The sequence below is a fragment of the Pinus tabuliformis genome, chromosome X (assembly GCF_031772625.1).
Source record: "Pinus tabuliformis cultivar Carrire ecotype Pingquan chromosome X, CPIR1, whole genome shotgun sequence".
NCBI classification, from domain to species: Eukaryota; Viridiplantae; Streptophyta; class Pinopsida; order Pinales; family Pinaceae; genus Pinus; species Pinus tabuliformis.
The window spans coordinates 500,188,600-500,208,923 of NC_142308.1; the positions used below are offsets into that span (position 1 = coordinate 500,188,600).

The following is a 20,324-nucleotide window of genomic DNA, read 5'->3' on the forward strand; positions in this document are numbered from 1 at the left end:
AGTTATGAAATCTGAGGTATTATAAGATTTGAGATTCAGATCCTTCAACGTATGTAGAGTTGGTCTTTGGATAGATATTTTGATATTTTAAAAAGTAAAAAAAAGATTTATAAATTTTTTATTTTTATGATACTTGAAGTAAAATTATCCAGATAGTTTAATATTTTAAAAATAAAAAAGAAATTTATAATTTTTTTTTGTTATGATAGCTTAAGTAAAATTGAAATTATAGAATTAATTTACAATTGGTTTTTTTGGGTTTTAGTTTTGAGAATTTTGAAACACATTTTTGTAATTTATTTTTAATCATAAACTATCCATTTTAACTTCGTATTTATTAAGAGTATTCTCAATGTTAAAAGTTTACACTTAAAAGTATTTTATCCTGAAAACCAGATAAATTTGAAATTAAAAATAAATTTACACCAGTGTTAGAAAAAATCAAATCATAAATATTATTTAATATAAATATCATAAATCATCATTAATCAACTATTTGTAAGAAATATTTTACAAAATCATCTTAACATCATCTTCGATCTTAATATTTTAACAGTTATGGCTTCTCGCTTAGGAGCTCATGGATCTTATTGTCCCAGTCACAGATTTAAGCATTTATGTACTCTTGCTCTCAAGTCCTGGTGGAACATATTCAAAAGTATATGAAAAAATATGATACTCAAACCGATTCCAAATGTTTAATTAGTATGTAAATTTTTCTGGAAACAATACAAAATTTGGCTAGAATTTAGTTTATTTAATTTAATTAATTAATTAATTTTTTTTTTTTTTTTTTGTGAGAAATTTGAGTTATAACTGAGTTTCGAGATAAATACTGTACAGATTTTTGATGACTCTGAATCTTTTTCTACTCTAAAAAATAATATTAAGCTGACCTAAATCAAAGTTGGTTTTTCATCGTTCTGAATCTTTTTCCACTCTCAAAAATAAACATTCAAATAATATCAGCTCGCCTAATATCAAATTTGGTTTTTCATCGTTTTGAATTTTTTTCCACCCTAAAAAATAACATTCAAATTATATCAGATTTTTTTCCAGAGAATTTTCTACCGTTTGAGCAAATTTACCTCTGGGTAGACAACGCCTATTCAAAAATAACACGCAGGTCTCCTTCTTTCTGATCCGATCCGATATCAGTTTGTCCATTTTCATTCCATCTGAGAGGAAACTGATTCAAAGTACAGCGCCGGCAATGAATCTGGACGAATGGCAACTCAACTTCCTTGCTGAAAGCGCTCCATAGTCGTGGTTATTTCTTCTGGGCCAGCGTTATAAGTAAATGGGAGGGAGCCATCCCTTTTTGGAAATCAGCGGAGGAACTTCAACTGCGAGAGGACTTAAAGTCTCAATGGAATGATGTTATATTATTGCTTCGTGCCCATGGTATATATCGCTCGGCTGACCACGATTATCTCATATGGAATGGCCCGGGCGGAACCTCGACTGTTCAGGTTAAATTAACATACCAGCAACTTTTATCCTTGGAGCCGGGTACTAACAGAGACATTTTTCCCTCTGCTTTCTGGAAAACAGGATGTCCCACGAAGATTATTATATTTGCTTGGCTGGTGTTCCATGATAAGAACCTCACGTGGCTGGTGTTCCATGATAAGAACCTCACGTGGGTAAATTTGCAAAAAAGGAACTGGCAAGGGCCTGCAATCTGCCTCCTGTGTCGGAACTATTCTGAAAGTAATTTTCATCTATTTCTTACATGCTCTCAGGTTCGGCCAATATGGGAAAATATAGTGGCTCATTTTGGTTTCACACACGGCTCATTCTCTTCTATTCCTGCAGCCTTCAAAAGCTGGAGCTCCATGTACAAGGGATGGAGGCTTATTCCTTTATTGACAATTTGGACTATTTGGAAATGGCGAAACAGCAGGCTCTTTGATGCTAAAATGGAACCTATTTCCACTGTTGTGTCGTCTATCATATCCCAATACTACACCCTGGATATGGCTGGACAAATTTAGAGCAGTAAAAGGAAAATCAACACAACAAAAGACAACAGACACGGGGGCGATAGGGACCATCCGGCAAGGAAGTCCATGGATCCTCCATGTGCATATTTTGATGGAGCTGCTCAACAGGGGACGAGCGCATGTGGTGTCTTCATCAAGACAACAAAGGAACAGTCTTATGGAATCTATTGGAACGCTGGAAAGGGTTCCAACAACAGAGCTGAGGCCGTGGCATTGGCGGGACTTCTATCTTTTTGTTCTTTCCTAGACATCCCGGAGCTGCATATATATGGAGACTCGAAGTTAATCACTGATTATGTTCTGTCAAAGCACAACATTAAAAATATCCATCTTGCTGGACTGCTGGACAGAATTACTTCTTTATGGAACAACAAGAAGAATTATACTATCTCTCATACACCCAGATCAAACAACAGTAAAGCTGATGCATTATCCAAACAAGGCCTAAATTCTCCCCAAGGTGTGTGGAAAATGCAGAAGGTGTGTGGAAAATGCAGATTAAAATCGCAAGCTGCTGTTTTCAGATTCAGGACTTCTGTCTTCCTGAAATATAAATCAAAAGCAATGGTTTTATATAGTTTGTATTTTCTTACTCTCTGAGATATTTCGGATCATACACAGCCAGGTATGCACATATATATATCCTCTGCTGTCATTAACACAGTTTTGTCAATCGCTGATGATCATATGCTCCTATATTCCATCAGAATATTTTGTTTATATTCCAGACATACATCTTAAATTCTGCTATTTTGCTGGGTGTGGAGAATCCGCACAACTATCTATATAAAGCCATCTTGTTGAATATACAATATGAATATATACTGCTTTTTTCGTGCTGAAAAAAACAGAGATACGAATTTGAGAACAAAATTCCAATGGATGCTGTTTGACTTATTGTCAATTACAAAACTTTGATGATAGAAGCGTGACAAGTAGCATGATGATTTGACAGATCCATGAATGTGGCCAAAGGTCATATCGACTGATTTGTTTTCATACGGAGGAGACATCGAGACAATATGCAAGAATTCGAGTTGATTCTATTCAACTGTAGGAGCGTTTCGCATGAAGATTTATTGTCCATGGGGTTTGTTGAGATTTTAATGTGTTTTTTTTTGTTTTTTTCCTACTGTGTGTTATAATTTGTTAATTTTATTTTGGTGAGATGATAATGTTATATGGTTTAATTTTGATGTTTAAATTTAAAAATATATTAACTAGCATTTGCACCAGATGTTGCAAAGAAAATGCCGTAAAGCATAAAGTGCGGAAATCCATTATCCATGTAGTGTGTGCATTATTCAACAAGGTGGATCTCTCTAAATTTGTTGCAAACATTTATGTTGTTGCATTGCTAATTTATTTAGAATCTACTACTACCTCCTCTTCTTGGAATATTAAATTTCTTATCACCCCATGATGACTATCCCTCTAATTATTGGCATCACAATTTTTGCACTTTAGTGGCTTTACCTTCAACCTAAAAAAACATGAATTTAAGTCACTCAATTAAAAAGAAATTGCTAAATTTCTATTTATCAGATTTTGAGTAAAAACAATTAATAACTCATATTTACAACACTTCAAATATTTACAACCTATTAAGTCTTGTATTTATAACTCATATTTATAACCCTTTAAAATGAAACTAACTATCTATATTTTTATTAATAATAAAAAGAATCTTCTTTATAAATCTAACACTCACATGCTACTCCTATATATTTATCTTATATTTAATATTGAGTGTCCATCAATTGAATGACAAGATGAAAGCTCAACTTAATTGCACATTTTTGAACTGCTTTGTGGGAATTCATGTCCCATTAATTTAATGGCAAATTGAAGTTTCAAATACAGCACACATTATATACCAGATTCAGAGAGTTCATGAACAAACTTTCAAGGTTTTAATGGATCTAGGTCATTTGTATTTTCTCTCATATTCTGGGTCGTTTGTATTTTCTCTGATGTTGACTATACTAGCAATTGTCCCAAAAGGTACAAACCTTAATGTCCTTTTAATGATCAAGCCTTATGTGAAAACAATCATATTGATGCAGTGGTGTACATTGATTTGTTACATTTGTCTTGGTCTATAATAGAGGTGTAACAAATATGCATTGCAAGGTATGTTGAGAATTTGGTTATCTAGTAAGCTTAGAGTCATTCTTGAGTCATTATCTTTACCATCTCAGGAAGAAGAAGAAGAAGAAGAAAAGCCTATTGAATTGAAAAAGAGCCCTAAAAAGTATTAGGATCCATGGGTCATTTTTTTGCATCATGTAGCAAGATAACATGGCTAATTGATTATGCCACATGAAGAATTAGCCTTTGCCAATATTTAGGCTTATAACTCGGTGATTTTTTATACTAATATTCTTATACCAATTTACCATGATAATTCTATTCTAAATTAAAACATTGTTTGCAGGCTATCGCGGGAGCTGAGCGTTTGCTCCCTGAAAATATACCTTCAAGGTTCCTTAGGTGGATAGCAGAGCTACTATACTTGACATTAGCAGTTTCTAATGTCGGGCTCTGTAAGGCCAGGATGCCCTTTTTGCTTCTTTTTTTTTTTTTGGGTAAAACAAGAGACACATTGTACCAGAAGACATATAGGGATTCCGCAGAGGATTCTGTTAAGGTTAAAGTCAAATAACTATGAGTAAAATTCATAGGTACTTTTTTGAAGTACTTATTCTATTTCAAGAAAGATCATTCTATTGTACTAAGCAGTGTGAAATGACCCCGCTTAAGTAAACACTGTGTTAGTTCGAATAAGTTTGATAGAATTTAAAATAGGCCATGAACTACTAAGATTTGGCAGAGATTTATGAATGTTCAGTTAAGTTAGCAGGCTGTTGTCCAGAGGCACAGTTTCAAAGAGAAAATGCCATCTGAAATGAACACTGTTTATTTACTTGTGGAAAATAACCATTAAATAGTCCAATTGAGAGGCAAATGCCAGTATGCAGCCTGCATTTTTTATTATCAAAAGAAGTTAAAGCCTGTTATGCATACCAAATGACAAATACTAATCATTCACATCGCAATAAGGGTTGGAAATTAATAATTCTGGAGGCACCAAATACAAGAGTTCAATACAACGATAAAGCTTATTAATAAACGCAGGGTAGCATTGTCATGCAGGGCACACCAATCACCCATTTGCTACATGAGTTTCCAAAGCATCACTGGACTCTGGCATGATTAGCATTCAACTTGCATTTTACGAGATAGTAAAACTCATCACTGGACTCTGGCATGATTAGCATTCAACTTGCATTTTACGAGATAGTAAAGATACATGGACAGGGTATCTCTAGAACATGACATCATGCTCCTGAGTAACAAATCTAAAAGAAATCTGTATAAACAAAACAAATACATTTCCAACTGGCTTATCACATATTTCCTTAAAATTTGTGATAGATAACCTACCATAAACAATCCAAAACTCAAACTGGACTGGACGATCTCTTATATCTAAACAAGACTGGGGACTTGAGGCTGTTGTGCAAATTACTGCATACACATTCCATGACAACTTGTACTACAAACTTTCAAATATAATCTGAGCTCCCATATCCCTCTCAAGGAATTATAAGTTTTTCTCCAACATAGATGGTGTCATCAGTGTACTTATTTGCAGATTTTATTTGATCAACTGAAACCTGCACTCAACCAAGGAAACAAAACCAGTTACACAAGACCTATACAATGGATAGAAGGGAACAAGATGGCAACTTTAGCTTCACATGCATTCAAAAAGCTGAACATCAACTACGCTAAGAAATGCTCTACAATAAGGTGGAACAAAGAATAAAGATACTTGATAAATAGAGTGAGACCACTCACCAAAATACAAGAGTTCAATACAACGATAAAGCTTATTAATAAACGCAGGGTAGCATTGTCATGCAGGGCACACCAATCACCCATTTGCTACATGAGTTTCCAAAGAATCACTGGACTCTGGCATGATTAGCATTCAACTTGCATTTTACGAGATAGTAAAGATACATGGACAGGGTATCTCTAGAACATGACATCATGCCCCTGAGTAACAAATCTAAAAGAAACCTGTATAAACAAAACAAATACATTTCCAACTGGCTTATCACATATTTCCTTAAAATTTGTGATAGATAACCTACCATAAGCAATCCAAAACTCAAACTAGACTCGCCGACCTCTTATATCTAATCAAGACTGGGGACTTGAGGCTGTTGTGCAAATTACTGCATACACATTCCATGACAACCTGTACTACAAACTTTCAAATATAATCTGAGCTCCCATATCCCTCTCAAGGAATTATAAGTTTTTCTCCAGCATAGATGGTGTCATCAGTGTACTTATTTGTAGCTTTTATTTGATCAACTGAAACCTGCACTTAACCAAGGAAACAGAACCAGTTACACAAGTCTTATACAATGGATAGAAGGGAACAACATGGCAGCTTAGTTTCACATGCATGAAATGAACACTGTTTATTTACTTGTGGAAAATAAGCATTAAATAGTCCAATTGAGAGGCAAATGCCAGTATGCAGCCTGCATTTTTTATTATCAAAAGAAGTTAAAGCTTGTTATGCATACCAAATGACAAATACTAATCATTCACATCGCAATATGGGTTGGAAATTAATAATTCTGGAGGCACCAAATACAAGAGTTCAATACAACGATAAAGCTTATTAATAAACACAGGGTAGCGTTGTCATGCAGGGCACACCAATCACCCATTTGCTACATGAGTTTCCAAAGCATCACTGGACTCTGGCATGATTAGCATTCAGCTTGCATTTTACGAGATAGTAAAGATACATGGACAGGGTATCTCTAGAACATGACAACGTGCCCCTGAGTAACAAATCTAAAAGAAATATGTATAAACAAAAAAAATACATTTCCAACTGGCTTATCACATATTTCCTTAAAATTTGTGATAGATAACCTACCATAAACAATCCAAAACTCAAACTGGACTAGACGATCTCTTATATCTAAACAAGACTGGGGACTTGAGGCTGTTGTGCAAATTACTGCATACACATTCCATGACAACTTGTACTACAAACTTTCAAATATAATCTGAGCTCCCATATCCCTCTCAAGGAATTATAAGTTTTTCTCCAGCATAGATGGTGTCATCAGTGTACTTATTTGCAGATTTTATTTGATCAACTGAAACCTGCACTCAACCAAGGAAACAGAACCAATTACACAAGTCTTATACAATGGATAGAAGGGAACAAGATGGCAACTTTAGTTTCACATGCATTCAAAAATCTGAACAACAACTACGCTAAGAAATGCTCTACAATAAGGTGGAACAAAGAATAAAGATACTTGATAAATAGAGTCAGACCACTCACCAAAATACAAGAGTTCAATACAACGATAAAGCTTATTAATAAACGCAGGGTAGCATTGTCATGCAGGGCACACCAATCACCCATATGCTACATGAGTTTCCAAAGAATCACTGGACTCTGGCATGATTAGCATTCAACTTGCATTTTACGAGATAGTAAAGATACATGGACAGGGTATCTCTAGAACATGACATCATGCCCATGAGTAACAAATCTAAAAGAAACCTGTATAAACAAAACAAATACATTTCCAACTGGCTTATCAGATATTTCCTTAAAATTTGTGATAGATAACCTACCATAAACAATCCAAAACTCAAACTGGACTGGACGACCTCTTATATCTAATCAAGATTGGGGACTTGAGGCTGTTGTGCAAATTACTGCATACACATTCCATGACAACCTGTTCTACAAACTTTCAAATATAATCTGAGCTCCCATATCCCTCTCAAGGAATTATAAGTTTTTCTCCAGCATAGATGGTGTCATCAGTTTACTTATTTGCAATTTTTATTTGATCAACTGAAACCTGCACTTAACCAAGGAAACAGAACTAGTTACACAAGTCTAGAAGACTACAACATGGCAGCTTAGTTTCACATGCATTCAAAAAGTTGGAACACATATCCCCATATTAAACCACGTCCTAATCAGAGAGTTGCTATGATTGACAATCTAGGCCATGACATTGCCACATCACATATACACTACATCCACTTTAATTATAATTTCTTTCTGACGGGCCTTCCACCGATTCTCGGAATAGATTTGCCAGACCCTCTTCTATACAGATCTGATATTTCATTCAACTGGTTCATTCAACATTCCCTTCGGCTTCAGGAAGCTCATGGAATTCTGATAAACACATGCCAAGAAATGGAACCAGCACAAATAAAAGCTCTCAAGGAAGGAAGGTTCTGAGCGCTGTTGAAATGACCCCTTGTATTTATCCCGTTGGGCTGCTAATAGCTTTGTCTCTTTCAGAATCTGAAGAGAAGTTTGAGAAGGAGGGCTGCCTCAAATGGTTGGACCGTCAGCCCGCCTCGACAGTTCTGTTCGTTTCTTTTGGGAGCCGCGGCACCCTGTCGGAGAATCAGATTCAGGAACTAGCTTTGGGGCTAGAAGCAAGTGTGCAGCGGTTCCTTTGGGTGTTGCGTAAGGAGCCTCCTCCTCCAACTGAATCCACGATGACTACCGAAGCAGATATGAGGGAGGTTCTACCTGATGGTTTCGAGACTCGAATCCAGGACCGTGGATTTGTGGTGGATTCATGGGCGCCTCAGATTGCTGTCCTCTCTCATCCATCCACAGACGGTTTCCTTTTTCATTGTGGTTGGAATTCAACGATCGAAAGCATCTTACATGGAGTGCCGATGATCGCTTGGCCTCTCTTTGCTGAACAGAGAATGAATGCCTTCCTTCTAGTGAAGGAGATGAAGGTGGGCATTGAAGCGTAGAAGGGCGCAGATGCATTGGTGAAGAGAGAGGAAGTGGAAAGAGCGGCGAGGGAATTAATGGAAGGAGAGGGGGAATGGAAATGAAGAAGGGGATGGCAAAATTGAGGGGAAGGCCCATCATTGAGTGACAACTGTCTTAAGGATGGAAAACATCACGAAAATGGTTTCTAAAAAGTGCAATATTCTCAACTGCCTACGACATTCCAATAATCTGAACCGCCTACAACATTTTTCACCGACGATCTAATGGCTAGAGTTTATTCCATCGTCTAACAATCGATCTAAAGGGCCATAACGAGACAGCACGGCATGGAGGGGAGTTCCCTTCAGAGGGAACGCCTTACGGCGTAAATATTTCCGAACTCCTGAAAGGGTATACCTATCCACTCTTAAAACTATTTTGCAGATGGTGCAAGGCTTTATGAACCACAACCCCATGCCAGAATTCAGAGAGTTCACTCACGCAGTTGCATAAGCATTCGTGCCATAATCCTAGATTTACTTCTCTGAGCCCATTAGACTTGAATGCTATTCTTCGACACAAAAAATTGCAGACTTCTTCATGCATGGCAAATATCAGTGCTAAATGGTGTTCAGCATCCTTGTAATTATGATAAATTTCAGGTGATTGAATTACGATATAACTTTCAGGAAATTTAATTTGATTTGCAGATTCCAAAACATTTTAGTAATCAAATTTCCTTAATATTCTGCAATCTTGAATTTCATTACGTGTGCTCTTAACAACGCTCAGCAGACTTTGCTAGTTTCGATCAGAAGATTGCACCCTCACATTTCTTTGAAGGATCTGGATGAAATGGCATGTTTATTATTATTACTGGCAATGCAGTATCTATGGCGATCTGGCCTCTTCTGTGAATTCTACTCGTTTACTGGCATTCCATTTTAGTTTCTCTTTGAACCATCTCAGCTCTATGGTTGTTTCCCATCGATAAAGAAAATCCATGGCTTAAGGAGATTCTCATGACAGAGAAAAGAAATGAAAGCGCGAAGTCATACTTGACATGCAGAAAATTAAGAAACCATGAAAGAAAAGAATTAAAGGAATCAGAACCATTATATAAATTGCCATTGTTCCATTACAGTTCAAGCAAAATGTGGCTTCTTGATAGAGGAACATAACATGCTGCATTCATAGACATTTAATTGCTTGCTTCCTGGACATGATTTCTCATGGATACCATTGTACTCAAATTGCAAAGGCAAAATACATCACAAATACACAGACAACAACTAAAATAAAAGAATCTTTAGCTCCTTATTGACCTACTACTACTCATGATGATCACCAGTGCTGCTGTTTCTGTAAAACCCCATCTGATCCTCTGAGCTCATCAAGAGGGACCGAAGAATCTCGCTGCTGTCGCTGGAAGCCCACTCCATCCGATCCACAGAGCTTATGAGCGGCCGAAGAATCTCATGCACGACTATCCATCTGTTGCTGAAAACATCCGCAATATTTATACCCACATAATTGACAGAGAAGGGTTTGCTGTTGCTCACAACCAGCGATTGCCCGTGGAGGAGAGTCTTCAGTCTTGTGCCCGCCGGAAACTGCACCAGATCTGCCAAAGGCAGTGTCATGTTGGGAACCACATGGTACCTCACATTGTTCGAAAATTCTTGGCCTTCGCTTGAGAAAACGGAATCGTCGCTGAGAGTAAAGATGGTGAGGTTTTGCAGGCGCAGAAGCTCAGGGGACTTGATGCGCATGGCCAAGGCGAGGATGCTGTAACCGCGATCTCTAAGACTGAGCGCTGCATCTTGCAGCATGAAGGGCGTTATGACATTCAGGGGATGATCAGGACCAGGACTAGCTGATGATGATGGTGATGGTGACATCATTGCAGGAACAGGGGCTCCCGCAGTTGCGTCATAATTACTGTGATCAAGATCAAGATCAAGAAGCAGCTTGTCGATGCCATGGATCGCTAACAGCCCGTCATTGAGAATGTCAGGATGTGAGACAAGAACTCCATTAATGTACACTGGATGATACTCGGCCGGCATCTGAGTGGAGGGAGAGATGGAATCTTGGCGGCCGCCTCCGTGAGAATTACCTGTGACGACGAGGCTGCAGTGGGCGGCAATGGCTTCCAGGTTTGTTCCGTTGGGCAGCTTTTGCAGATCGGCGTAGGTGAAGAGGCCCTTGGCGATGTGGTGGGAGAAGGCCCATCATTGAGTGACAACTGTCTTAAGGATGGAAGATGATCTAATGGCTAGAGTTTATTCCATCGTCTAACAATCGATCTAAGGGCCCATAACCAGACAACGCAGCATGGAGGGGAGTTCCTCTCAGAGGGAACGCCTTACGGCGTAACAAGATTCTCGGTTGGAATTCTGTGTGGCCAAAAGAATATTGAGTTACGAAGTCAGTGAGAGCTACGGATGGCAATACGTTGTAGAGACATATAATAGCCTTTGATCCCTGTGATCTCGTTCTCTTTCGCTCCCAATAGGACAATTGATGCATCATATTAGTGCACATATCACGCTTCTCTATAAGAAACTTGACTCCTCCAAAAACAGATAACAATATCAATAACACACAAAGCATGAATGGTATTTCAGTTAAAGCGTTTGGAGAATACATCGTTTGGAGTGTAAGGCGTTTGGATTGGGAGGAGGTCCACGGAGCTAAGGAGTGGCAACTATGTATGTATTGGAGAGGCGGTGTGGGTGCCGCAACGTATGAAGACTGTCAAAAGAACAGAAAATAACGCACAGTTTCGTTGCGCAAGTGGGGAGAGCAGCGTAGTAACTTGGTATGGGCAGCGTGCTAGTCGAAGGAGAATCCTACACAAAAGATAGCATTCAACACATAGAGAATTGCATAAAACTCAGGTGACAGGAAGAGCGCACGTGACAGGCGTCGGAGGAGCCCATGCTAGTGCCTGAAAGCCTGAAGCGTAGACAAAGAACAGAGGAGTTACTATGACAGAACTGGCAAAGAATGCAGCTAGAATTTATCTGATGGCACATTCATTACATTTGGGACTAATAGTAGAATTGTCATGCACAGAGACGCCACAAAACCAGTGGCTCAAATTTGAGTAGGGTAGGAAATCCCCTGCACTTTTCATACCATGTTAAACATAACCATGGGGAAGACCAAATATGAAGGATAAGCATTGAATGCATTATTATTCACAATAATACACATTTATAATACATAGGAGTGACCCTTGGTTTCACATTCCAAGTGGTCTCTTGGACTCCATTAGACCGTTCAGCGCCCACACCTTAACCCTTGGCAGATTAGGTGTCCAACAGATTTAAATTCTGGATCCAACGAGCACCACCCTGCATACTTTGGACAGACCCAGAGTGAGATAAACTGGAAATCATGAAATAATGTGTTTCTTGTCAATATTTTGGAGGGAAAGAAAGCAAGCTACTTTTTTAGTCGCATTTTCAATTTATTTCTTTGAAGGTCTATTCAAATTTTAAGTGTACGTACTCATCTGATGCGGAATGAAATTTCAGATCCAACCAATACGCAAAATTCACTTAATGGTTTCTCACGTTTACAATTCCTCGATTCCTTCAGAATGTAACTCTCTCTTTCATAAATATAAAAGTTACAAAGTTTTCCATTGGAAAAATAAAAGAATTTCATTATGAATATTCAGCGCAATGTCGTCCAAATTTTTTAGACCAAACATCAGAATGGAATGCAAACTAAAGAGGGAAAACCAACATCACTAAAAAAAAATCCCCTTGCTGGCAGACTAAATAATATAAATATGAAACAAAGATTCACAAGTAAGAATAAATAAAGCTGCTATGGTTTCTGTAGGTCAAAATAAACAGATAGAGCTAGAGATTTGGAAAAAAAGAACAACAGCATATCTCCAACAAAGAATAAACAGAGAAAATAAGTGGAGAGGTCTGTCCCATTGAACAGATCATAGAATTTTGTTTTGATCTGGCTAAAGTGGTTCAGAGGAGTAATTGTTATCATCTCCACCTGGCTTCAAACCACACATGTGACATGTTCACTCTTCATGAGCTAATTGTTGATTGAGGCTTTCCATAAGCAATGAAAGTGTATCTCACTCTTGCTTACAGGCCAGAGGGTGGGGTGAGTCTTGAGAGAAGTTACATAAAAATGAAAAATAATATCATAAAATTATCCAAGACAGGCAAACAATTAAAAAATAAGCATCTGAATATTATCATTATCTATAAAAATAAGATGAATCTTGCCAAAAGAATTACTTGTGAAACAATCTGGTCTCAAACAAATATAAAGAAGGCAATAAATGGGTATACATGGGTAATCTGGCATTCTTAAAAGTCAGTCATACAAATATCTGTTGCTTATAATACCTTCTGTTCATAAGGCTCGTATATGGGAATTGTACTGCACGAAGTAGATAGATGAACCACACAGGAAGCATCAAATGAAAACTTTTACATCTAAAATTAAAGTCCAGAACTGATTCTAAAAATAGGTTAGGAATGTAGTGCGATTGGATGATGTCTGGAAAGGCATTTGGTAGAACTATGACAAACCTGGTTAGTTAAAAAGAGGATATCTCCACCTGATAGGGTAAATGTATGTTTTCTCTTTTGTTACCTTACAGATCTTCATATCTTCCTACCCTTCAGCATATCCGACACACTATGGAATGTCCTCTCCCGCAACATTTACAACAGGCTAATACAATAGAATCAGTTCAGCGGATTCAAAATGATCCTCTGTTTTGATCTCGAATAGTACTTGGACTCATTCATTTGCAACTTTCTTGATTATTGAAATATGTCTGCATCGAGAGCCTACTGATAGAAACCGAAAAGATGTAGCGTGGGGTACCAAGACATGTTGAGAAGGAAAAAATCGATATGATAGGGGTAAGGAAGAGGAGATTGGACAACAGGCAATACTCACCTGCTCTCTGACTTCATCTGAAATCTCTAATAAATCATATGGCATGCCATCTAGAATACGATCTAGTTCTTCGGTCAGAGCATGGAATCTACCCGAAATTGCTTCACCGTCCAAAGCCTGGATCATGCCATTAAAGTTGAAACCCCAAATTAATCCTCCGCCGTGATTAAAAACCATGAAAACAAACCTCTATGTAATGTGTAGCTGAAAGATAAAGAAATGTGCTCAAACACAATTTTATCTATGAAAACAGGTGAAGCATTGTGTATTCCAAATGATTTTCTGAACGACCAAGAAACATATTGCCCAGAAAGAGTTGATGCAAAGGAGAGGCATAGAGAAGAGAATGAATGAAGTGATCATTACCAGGTACAGTTTGCTGCCATCATGGCAGAGTTGAAGCAGTCTTTTCGCAGAATGGAATGTTTTTCGTAGCGAAGAAAAGCACTTGCTGGCAGACTAAATAATATAAATATGAAACAAAGATTCACAAGTAAGAATAAATAAAGCTGCTATGGTTTATGTAGGTCAAAATAAACAGATAGAGCTAGAGATTTGGAAAAAAGAACAGCAGCATATCTCCAACAAAGAATAAACAGAGAAAATAAGTGGAGAGGTCTGTCCCATTGAACAGATAACATCATAGAATTTTGTTTTGATCTGGCTAAAGTGGTTCAGAGGAGTAATTGTTATCATCTCCACCTGGCTTCAAACCACACATGTGACATGTTCACTCTTCATGAGCTAATTGTTGATTGAGGCTTTCCATAAGCAATGAAAGTGTATCTCACTCTTGCTTACAGGCCAGCGGGTGGGGTGAGTCTTGAGAGAAGTTACATAAAAATGAAAAATAATATCATAAAATTATCCAGGACAGGCAAACAATTAAAAAATAAGCATCTGAATATTATCATTATCTATAAAAATAAGATGAATATTGCCAAAAGAATTACTTGTGAAACAATCTGGTCTCAAACAAATATAAAGAAGGCAATAAATGGGTATACATGGGTAATCTGGCATTCTTAAAAGTCAGTCATACAAATATCTGTTGCTTATAATACCTTCTGTTCATAAGGCTCGTATATGGGAATTGTACTGCACGAAGTAGATAGATGAACCACACAGGAAGCATCAAATGAAAACTTTTACATCTAAAATTAAAGTCCAGAACTGATTCTAAAAATAGGTTAGGAATGTAGTGCGATTGGATGATGTCTGGAAAGGCATTTGGTAGAACTATGACAAACCTGGTTAGTTAAAAAGAGGATATCTCCACCTGATAGGGTAAATGTATGTTTTCTCTTTTGTTACCTTACAGATCTTCATATCTTCCTACCCTTCGGCATATCCGACACACTATGGAATGTCCTCTCCCGCAACATTTACAACAGGCTAATACAATAGAATCAGTTCAGCGGATTCAAAATGATCCTCTGTTTTGATCTCGAATAGTACTTGGACTCATTCATTTGCAACTTTCTTGATTATTGAAATATGTCTGCATCGAGAGCCTACTGATAGAAACCGAAAAGATGTAGCGTGGGGTACCAAGACATGTTGAGAAGGAAAAAATCGATATGATAGGGGTAAGGAAGAGGAGATTGGACAACAGGCAATACTCACCTGCTCTCTGACTTCATCTGAAATCTCTAATAAATCATATGGCATGCCATCTAGAATACGATCTAGTTCTTCGGTCAGAGCATGGAATCTACCCGAAATTGCTTCACCGTCCAAAGCCTGGATCATGCCATTAAAGTTGAAACCCCAAATTAATCCTCCGCCGTGATTAAAAACCATGAAAACAAACCTCTATGTAATGTGTAGCTGAAAGATAAAGAAATGTGCTCAAACACAATTTTATCTATGAAAACAGGTGAAGCATTGTGTATTCCAAATGATTTTCTGAACGACCAAGAAACATATTGCCCAGAAAGAGTTGATGCAAAGGAGAGGCATAGAGAAGAGAATGAATGAAGTGATCATTACCAGGTACAGTTTGCTGCCATCATGGCAGAGTTGAAGCAGTCTTTTCGCAGAATGGAATGTTTTTCGTAGCGAAGAAAAGTACTTGCTGGCAGACTAAATAATATAAATATGAAACAAAGATTCACAAGTAAGAATAAATAAAGCTGCTATGGTTTATGTAGGTCAAAATAAACAGATAGAGCTAGAGATTTGGAAAAAAAGAACAGCAGCATATCTCCAACAAAGAATAAACAGAGAAAATAAGTGGAGAGGTCTGTCCCATTGAACAGATAACATCATAGAATTTTGTTTTGATCTGGCTAAAGTGGTTCAGAGGAGTAATTGTTATCATCTCCACCTGGCTTCAATCACATGTTCACTCTTCATGAGCTAATTGTTGATTGTGGCTTTCCATAAGCAATGAAAGTGTATCTCACTCTTGCTTACAGGCCAGAGGGTGGGGTGAGTCTTGAGAGAAGTTACATAAAAATGAAAAATAATATCATAAAATTATCCAAGACAGGCAAACAATTAAAAAATAAGCATCTGAATATTATCATTATCTATAAAAATAAGATGAATATTGCCAAAAGAATTACTTGTGAAACAATCTGGTCTCAAACAAATATAAAGAAGGCAATAAATGGGTATACATGGGTAATCTGGTATTCTTAAAAGTCAGTCATACAAATATCTGTTGCTTATAATACCTTCTGTTCATAAGGCTCGTATATGGGAATTGTACTGCACGAAGTAGATAGATGAACCACACAGGAAGCATCAAATGAAAACTTTTACATCTAAAATTAAAGTCCAGAACTGATTCTAAAAATAGGTTAGGAATGTAGTGCGATTGGATGATGTCTGGAAAGGCATTTGGTAGAACTATGACAAACCTGGTTAGTTAAAAAGAGGATATCTCCACCTGATAGGGTAAATGTATGTTTTCTCTTTTGTTACCTTACAGATCTTCATATCTTCCTACCCTTTAGCATATCCGACACACTATGGAATGTCCTCTCCCGCAACATTTACAACAGGCTAATACAATAGAATCAGTTCAGCGGATTCAAAATGATCCTCTGTTTTGATCTCGAATAGTACTTGGACTCATTCATTTGCAACTTTCTTGATTATTGAAATATGTCTGCATCGAGAGCCTACTGATAGAAACCGAAAAGATGTAGCGCGGGGTACCAAGACATGTTGAGAAGGAAAAAATCGATATGATAGGGGTAAGGAAGAGGAGATTGGACAACAGGCAATACTCACCTGCTCTCTGACTTCATCTGAAATCTCTAATAAATCATATGGCATGCCATCTAGAATACGATCTAGTTCTTCGGTCAGAGCATGGAATCTACCCGAAATTGCTTCACCGTCCAAAGCCTGGATCACGCCATTAAAGTTGAAACCCCAAATTAATCCTCCGCCGTGATTAAAAACCATGAAAACAAACCTCTATGTAATGTGTAGCTGAAAGATAAAGAAATGTGCTCAAACACAATTTTATCTATGAAAACAGGTGAAGCATTGTGTATTCCAAATGATTTTCTGAACGACCAAGAAACATATTGCCCAGAAAGAGTTGATGCAAAGGAGAGGCATAGAGAAGAGAATGAATGAAGTGATCATTACCAGGTACAGTTTGTTGCCATCATGGCAGAGTTGAAGCAGTCTTTTCGCAGAATGGAATGTTTTTCGTAGCGAAGAAAAGCACTTGCTGGCAGACTAAATAATATAAATATGAAACAAAGATTCACAAGTAAGAATAAATAAAGCTGCTATGGTTTCTGTAGGTCAAAATAAACAGATAGAGCTAGAGATTTGGAAAAAAAGAACAGCAACATATATTCAACGAAGAATAAACAGAGAAAATAAGTGGAGAGGTCTGTCCCATTGAACAGATAACATCATAGAATTTTGTTTTGATCTGGCTAAAGTGGTTCAGAGGAGTAATTGTTATCATCTCCACCTGGCTTCAAACCACACATGTGACATGTTCACTCTTCATGAGCTAATTGTTGATTGAGGCTTTCCATAAGCAATGAAAGTTTATCTCACTCTTGCTTACAGGCCAGAGGGTGGGGTGAGTCTTGAGAGAAGTTACATAAAAATGAAAAATAATATCATAAAATTATCCAAGACAGGCAAACAATTAAAAAATAAGCATCTGAATATTATCATTATCTATAAAAATAAGATGAATCTTGCCAAAAGAATTACTTGTGAAACAATCTGGTCTCAAACAAATATAAAGAAGGCAATAAATGGGTATACATGGGTAATCTGGCATTCTTAAAAGTCAGTCATACAAATATCTGTTGCTTATAATACCTTCTGTTCATAAGGCTCGTATATGGGAATTGTACTGCACGAAGTAGATAGATGAACCACACAGGAAGCATCAAATGAAAACTTTTACATCTAAAATTAAAGTCCAGAACTGATTCTAAAAATAGGTTAGGAATGTAGTGCGATTGGATGATGTCTGGAAAGGCATTTGGTAGAACTATGACAAACCTGGTTAGTTAAAAAGAGGATATCTCCACCTGATAGGGTAAATGTATGTTTTCTCTTTTGTTACCTTACAGATCTTCATATCTTCCTACCCTTTAGCATATCCAACACACTATGGAATGTCCTCTCCCACAACATTTACAACAGGCTAATACAATAGAATCAGTTCAGCGGATTCAAAATGATCCTCTGTTTTGATCTCGAATAGTACTTGGACTCATTCATTTGCAACTTTCTTGATTATTGAAATATGTCTGCATCGAGAGCCTACTGATAGAAACCGAAAAGATGTAGCGTGGGGTACCAAGACATGTTGAGAAGGAAAAAATCGATATGATAGGGGTAAGGAAGAGGAGATTGGACAACAGGCAATACTCACCTGCTCTCTGACTTCATCTGAAATCTCTAATAAATCATATGGCATGCCATCTAGAATACGATCTAGTTCTTCGGTCAGAGCATGGAGTCTACCCGAAATTGCTTCACCGTCCAAAGCCTGGATCACGCCATTAAAGTTGAAACCCCAAATTAATCCTCCGCCGTGATTAAAAACCATGAAAACAAACCTCTATGTAATGTGTAGCTGAAAGATAAAGAAATGTGCTCAAACACAATTTTATCTATGAAAACAGGTGAAGCATTGTGTATTCCAAATGATTTTCTGAACGACCAAGAAACATATTGCCCAGAAAGAGTTGATGCAAAGGAGAGGCATAGAGAAGAGAATGAATGAAGTGATCATTACCAGGTACAGTTTGCTGCCATCATGGCAGAGTTGAAGCAGTCTTTTCGCAGAATGGAATGTTTTTCGTAGCGAAGAAAAGCACTCCGCTGCCACCCGAGGAAGGGGTCCCTGCAATTCTCTAAGTTCTTCAAACAATGGAAGTAACAGTTGAATCCTCCTAACGAGGTCGAAACAGTCTTTCTTCTGGCTTTTTCTGTAGTCCCTGTTCATGGTACCTCACATTGTTCGAAAATTCTTGGCCTTCGCTTGAGAAAACGGAATCGTCACTGAGAGTAAAGATGGTGAGGTTTTGCAGGCGCAGAAGCTCAGGGGACTTGATGCGCATGGCCAAGGCGAGGATGCTGTAACCGCGATCTCTAAGACTAAGCGCTGCATCTTGCAGCATGAAGGGCGTTATGACATTCAGGGGATGATCAGGACCAGGACTAGCTGATGATGATGGTGATGGTGACATCATTGTAAAAACAGGGGCTCCCGCAGTTTTGTCATAATTACTGTGATCAAGATCAAGATCAAGAAGCAGCTTGTCGACGCCATGGATCGCTAACAGCCCGTCATTGAGAATGTCAGGATGCGAGACAAGAACTCCATTAATGTACACTGGATGATACTCGGCCGACATCTGAGTGGAGGGAGAGATGGAATCTTGGCGGCCACCTCCCGTGAGAATTACCTGTGACGACGAGGCTGCTGTGGGCGGCAATGGCTTCCAGGTTTGTTCCGTTGGGCAGCTTTTGTAGATCGGCGTAGGTGAAGAGGCCCTTGGCGATGTGGTGGGAGAAGGCCCATCATTGAGTGACAACTGTCTTAAGGATGGAAGACGATCTAATGGCTTGAGTTTATTCCATCGTCTAACAATCGATCTAAGGGCCCATAACCAGACAGCGCGGCATGGAGGGGAGTTCCTCTCAGAGGGAACGCCTTACGGCGTAATTATAAACTAGCATTTGCACCAAATGTTGCAAAGGAAACGCCGTAAGGCATAAAGTGCGGAAATCCATTATCCATGTAGTGTGTGAATTACGTCAATGACCTAAATATCAACATCTCTATTCACTTTTTCTAAATGTTGTAAACAACCAGAATTATGGAAATATTCTTAAATGTGTACCAATATTTATAGGCACACTCCCTATACCTTCAGATTTTTGGTTGCAGCTTCAGCTTTGGAAGTCTTAAGATTTACCAAAGCTTCAATTCTTGCTTCTTCTTGCTGATATCTGAAATTTACAGACAACTTGAATGCTCACAGATTTTGTTGTGAAAATTATAGATAACAAATGTTAGCAATCTATTAATTTATAAAAAGCTTTGTCAAAGA

At 37.8% G+C, this 20,324-nt stretch overlaps 2 protein-coding genes across 4 annotated transcripts; both read right to left on the reverse strand.

Moving 5' to 3' along the window:
* Nucleotides 1–10,145: 10,145 nt before the first annotated feature.
* On the reverse strand, nt 10,146–10,883 carry LOC149140870 (fasciclin-like arabinogalactan protein 21). Its single transcript, XM_089451088.1, has one exon. The coding sequence runs from the start codon at nt 10,881–10,883 to the stop codon at nt 10,146–10,148; it is 738 nt and encodes a 245-aa protein (XP_089307214.1).
* Nucleotides 10,884–13,034: 2,151 nt separating this feature from the next.
* LOC149140871 (U-box domain-containing protein 17-like) lies at nt 13,035–19,692 on the reverse strand. 3 transcript variants are annotated; one of them, XM_089447559.1, is made up of 8 exons: nt 19,004–19,692; nt 18,638–18,754; nt 17,377–17,469; nt 17,011–17,127; nt 15,760–15,852; nt 15,394–15,510; nt 14,134–14,226; nt 13,038–13,884 (listed from the first exon to the last, which is right to left on the reverse strand). In XM_089447559.1, the coding sequence occupies exons 1-8, from the start codon at nt 19,211–19,213 to the stop codon at nt 13,606–13,608; spliced, it is 1,119 nt and encodes a 372-aa protein (XP_089303685.1). In that variant the 5' UTR covers nt 19,214–19,692; the 3' UTR covers nt 13,038–13,605. The 3 variants fall into 3 exon arrangements, with proteins under 3 accessions (XP_089303687.1, XP_089303685.1, XP_089303686.1); XM_089447561.1 differs by lacking the exon at nt 14,134–14,226 and having other exon boundaries at nt 13,035–13,884; XM_089447560.1 differs by lacking the exon at nt 17,377–17,469 and having other exon boundaries at nt 13,090–13,884.
* Between the last annotated feature and the right edge of the window lie 632 nt (nt 19,693–20,324).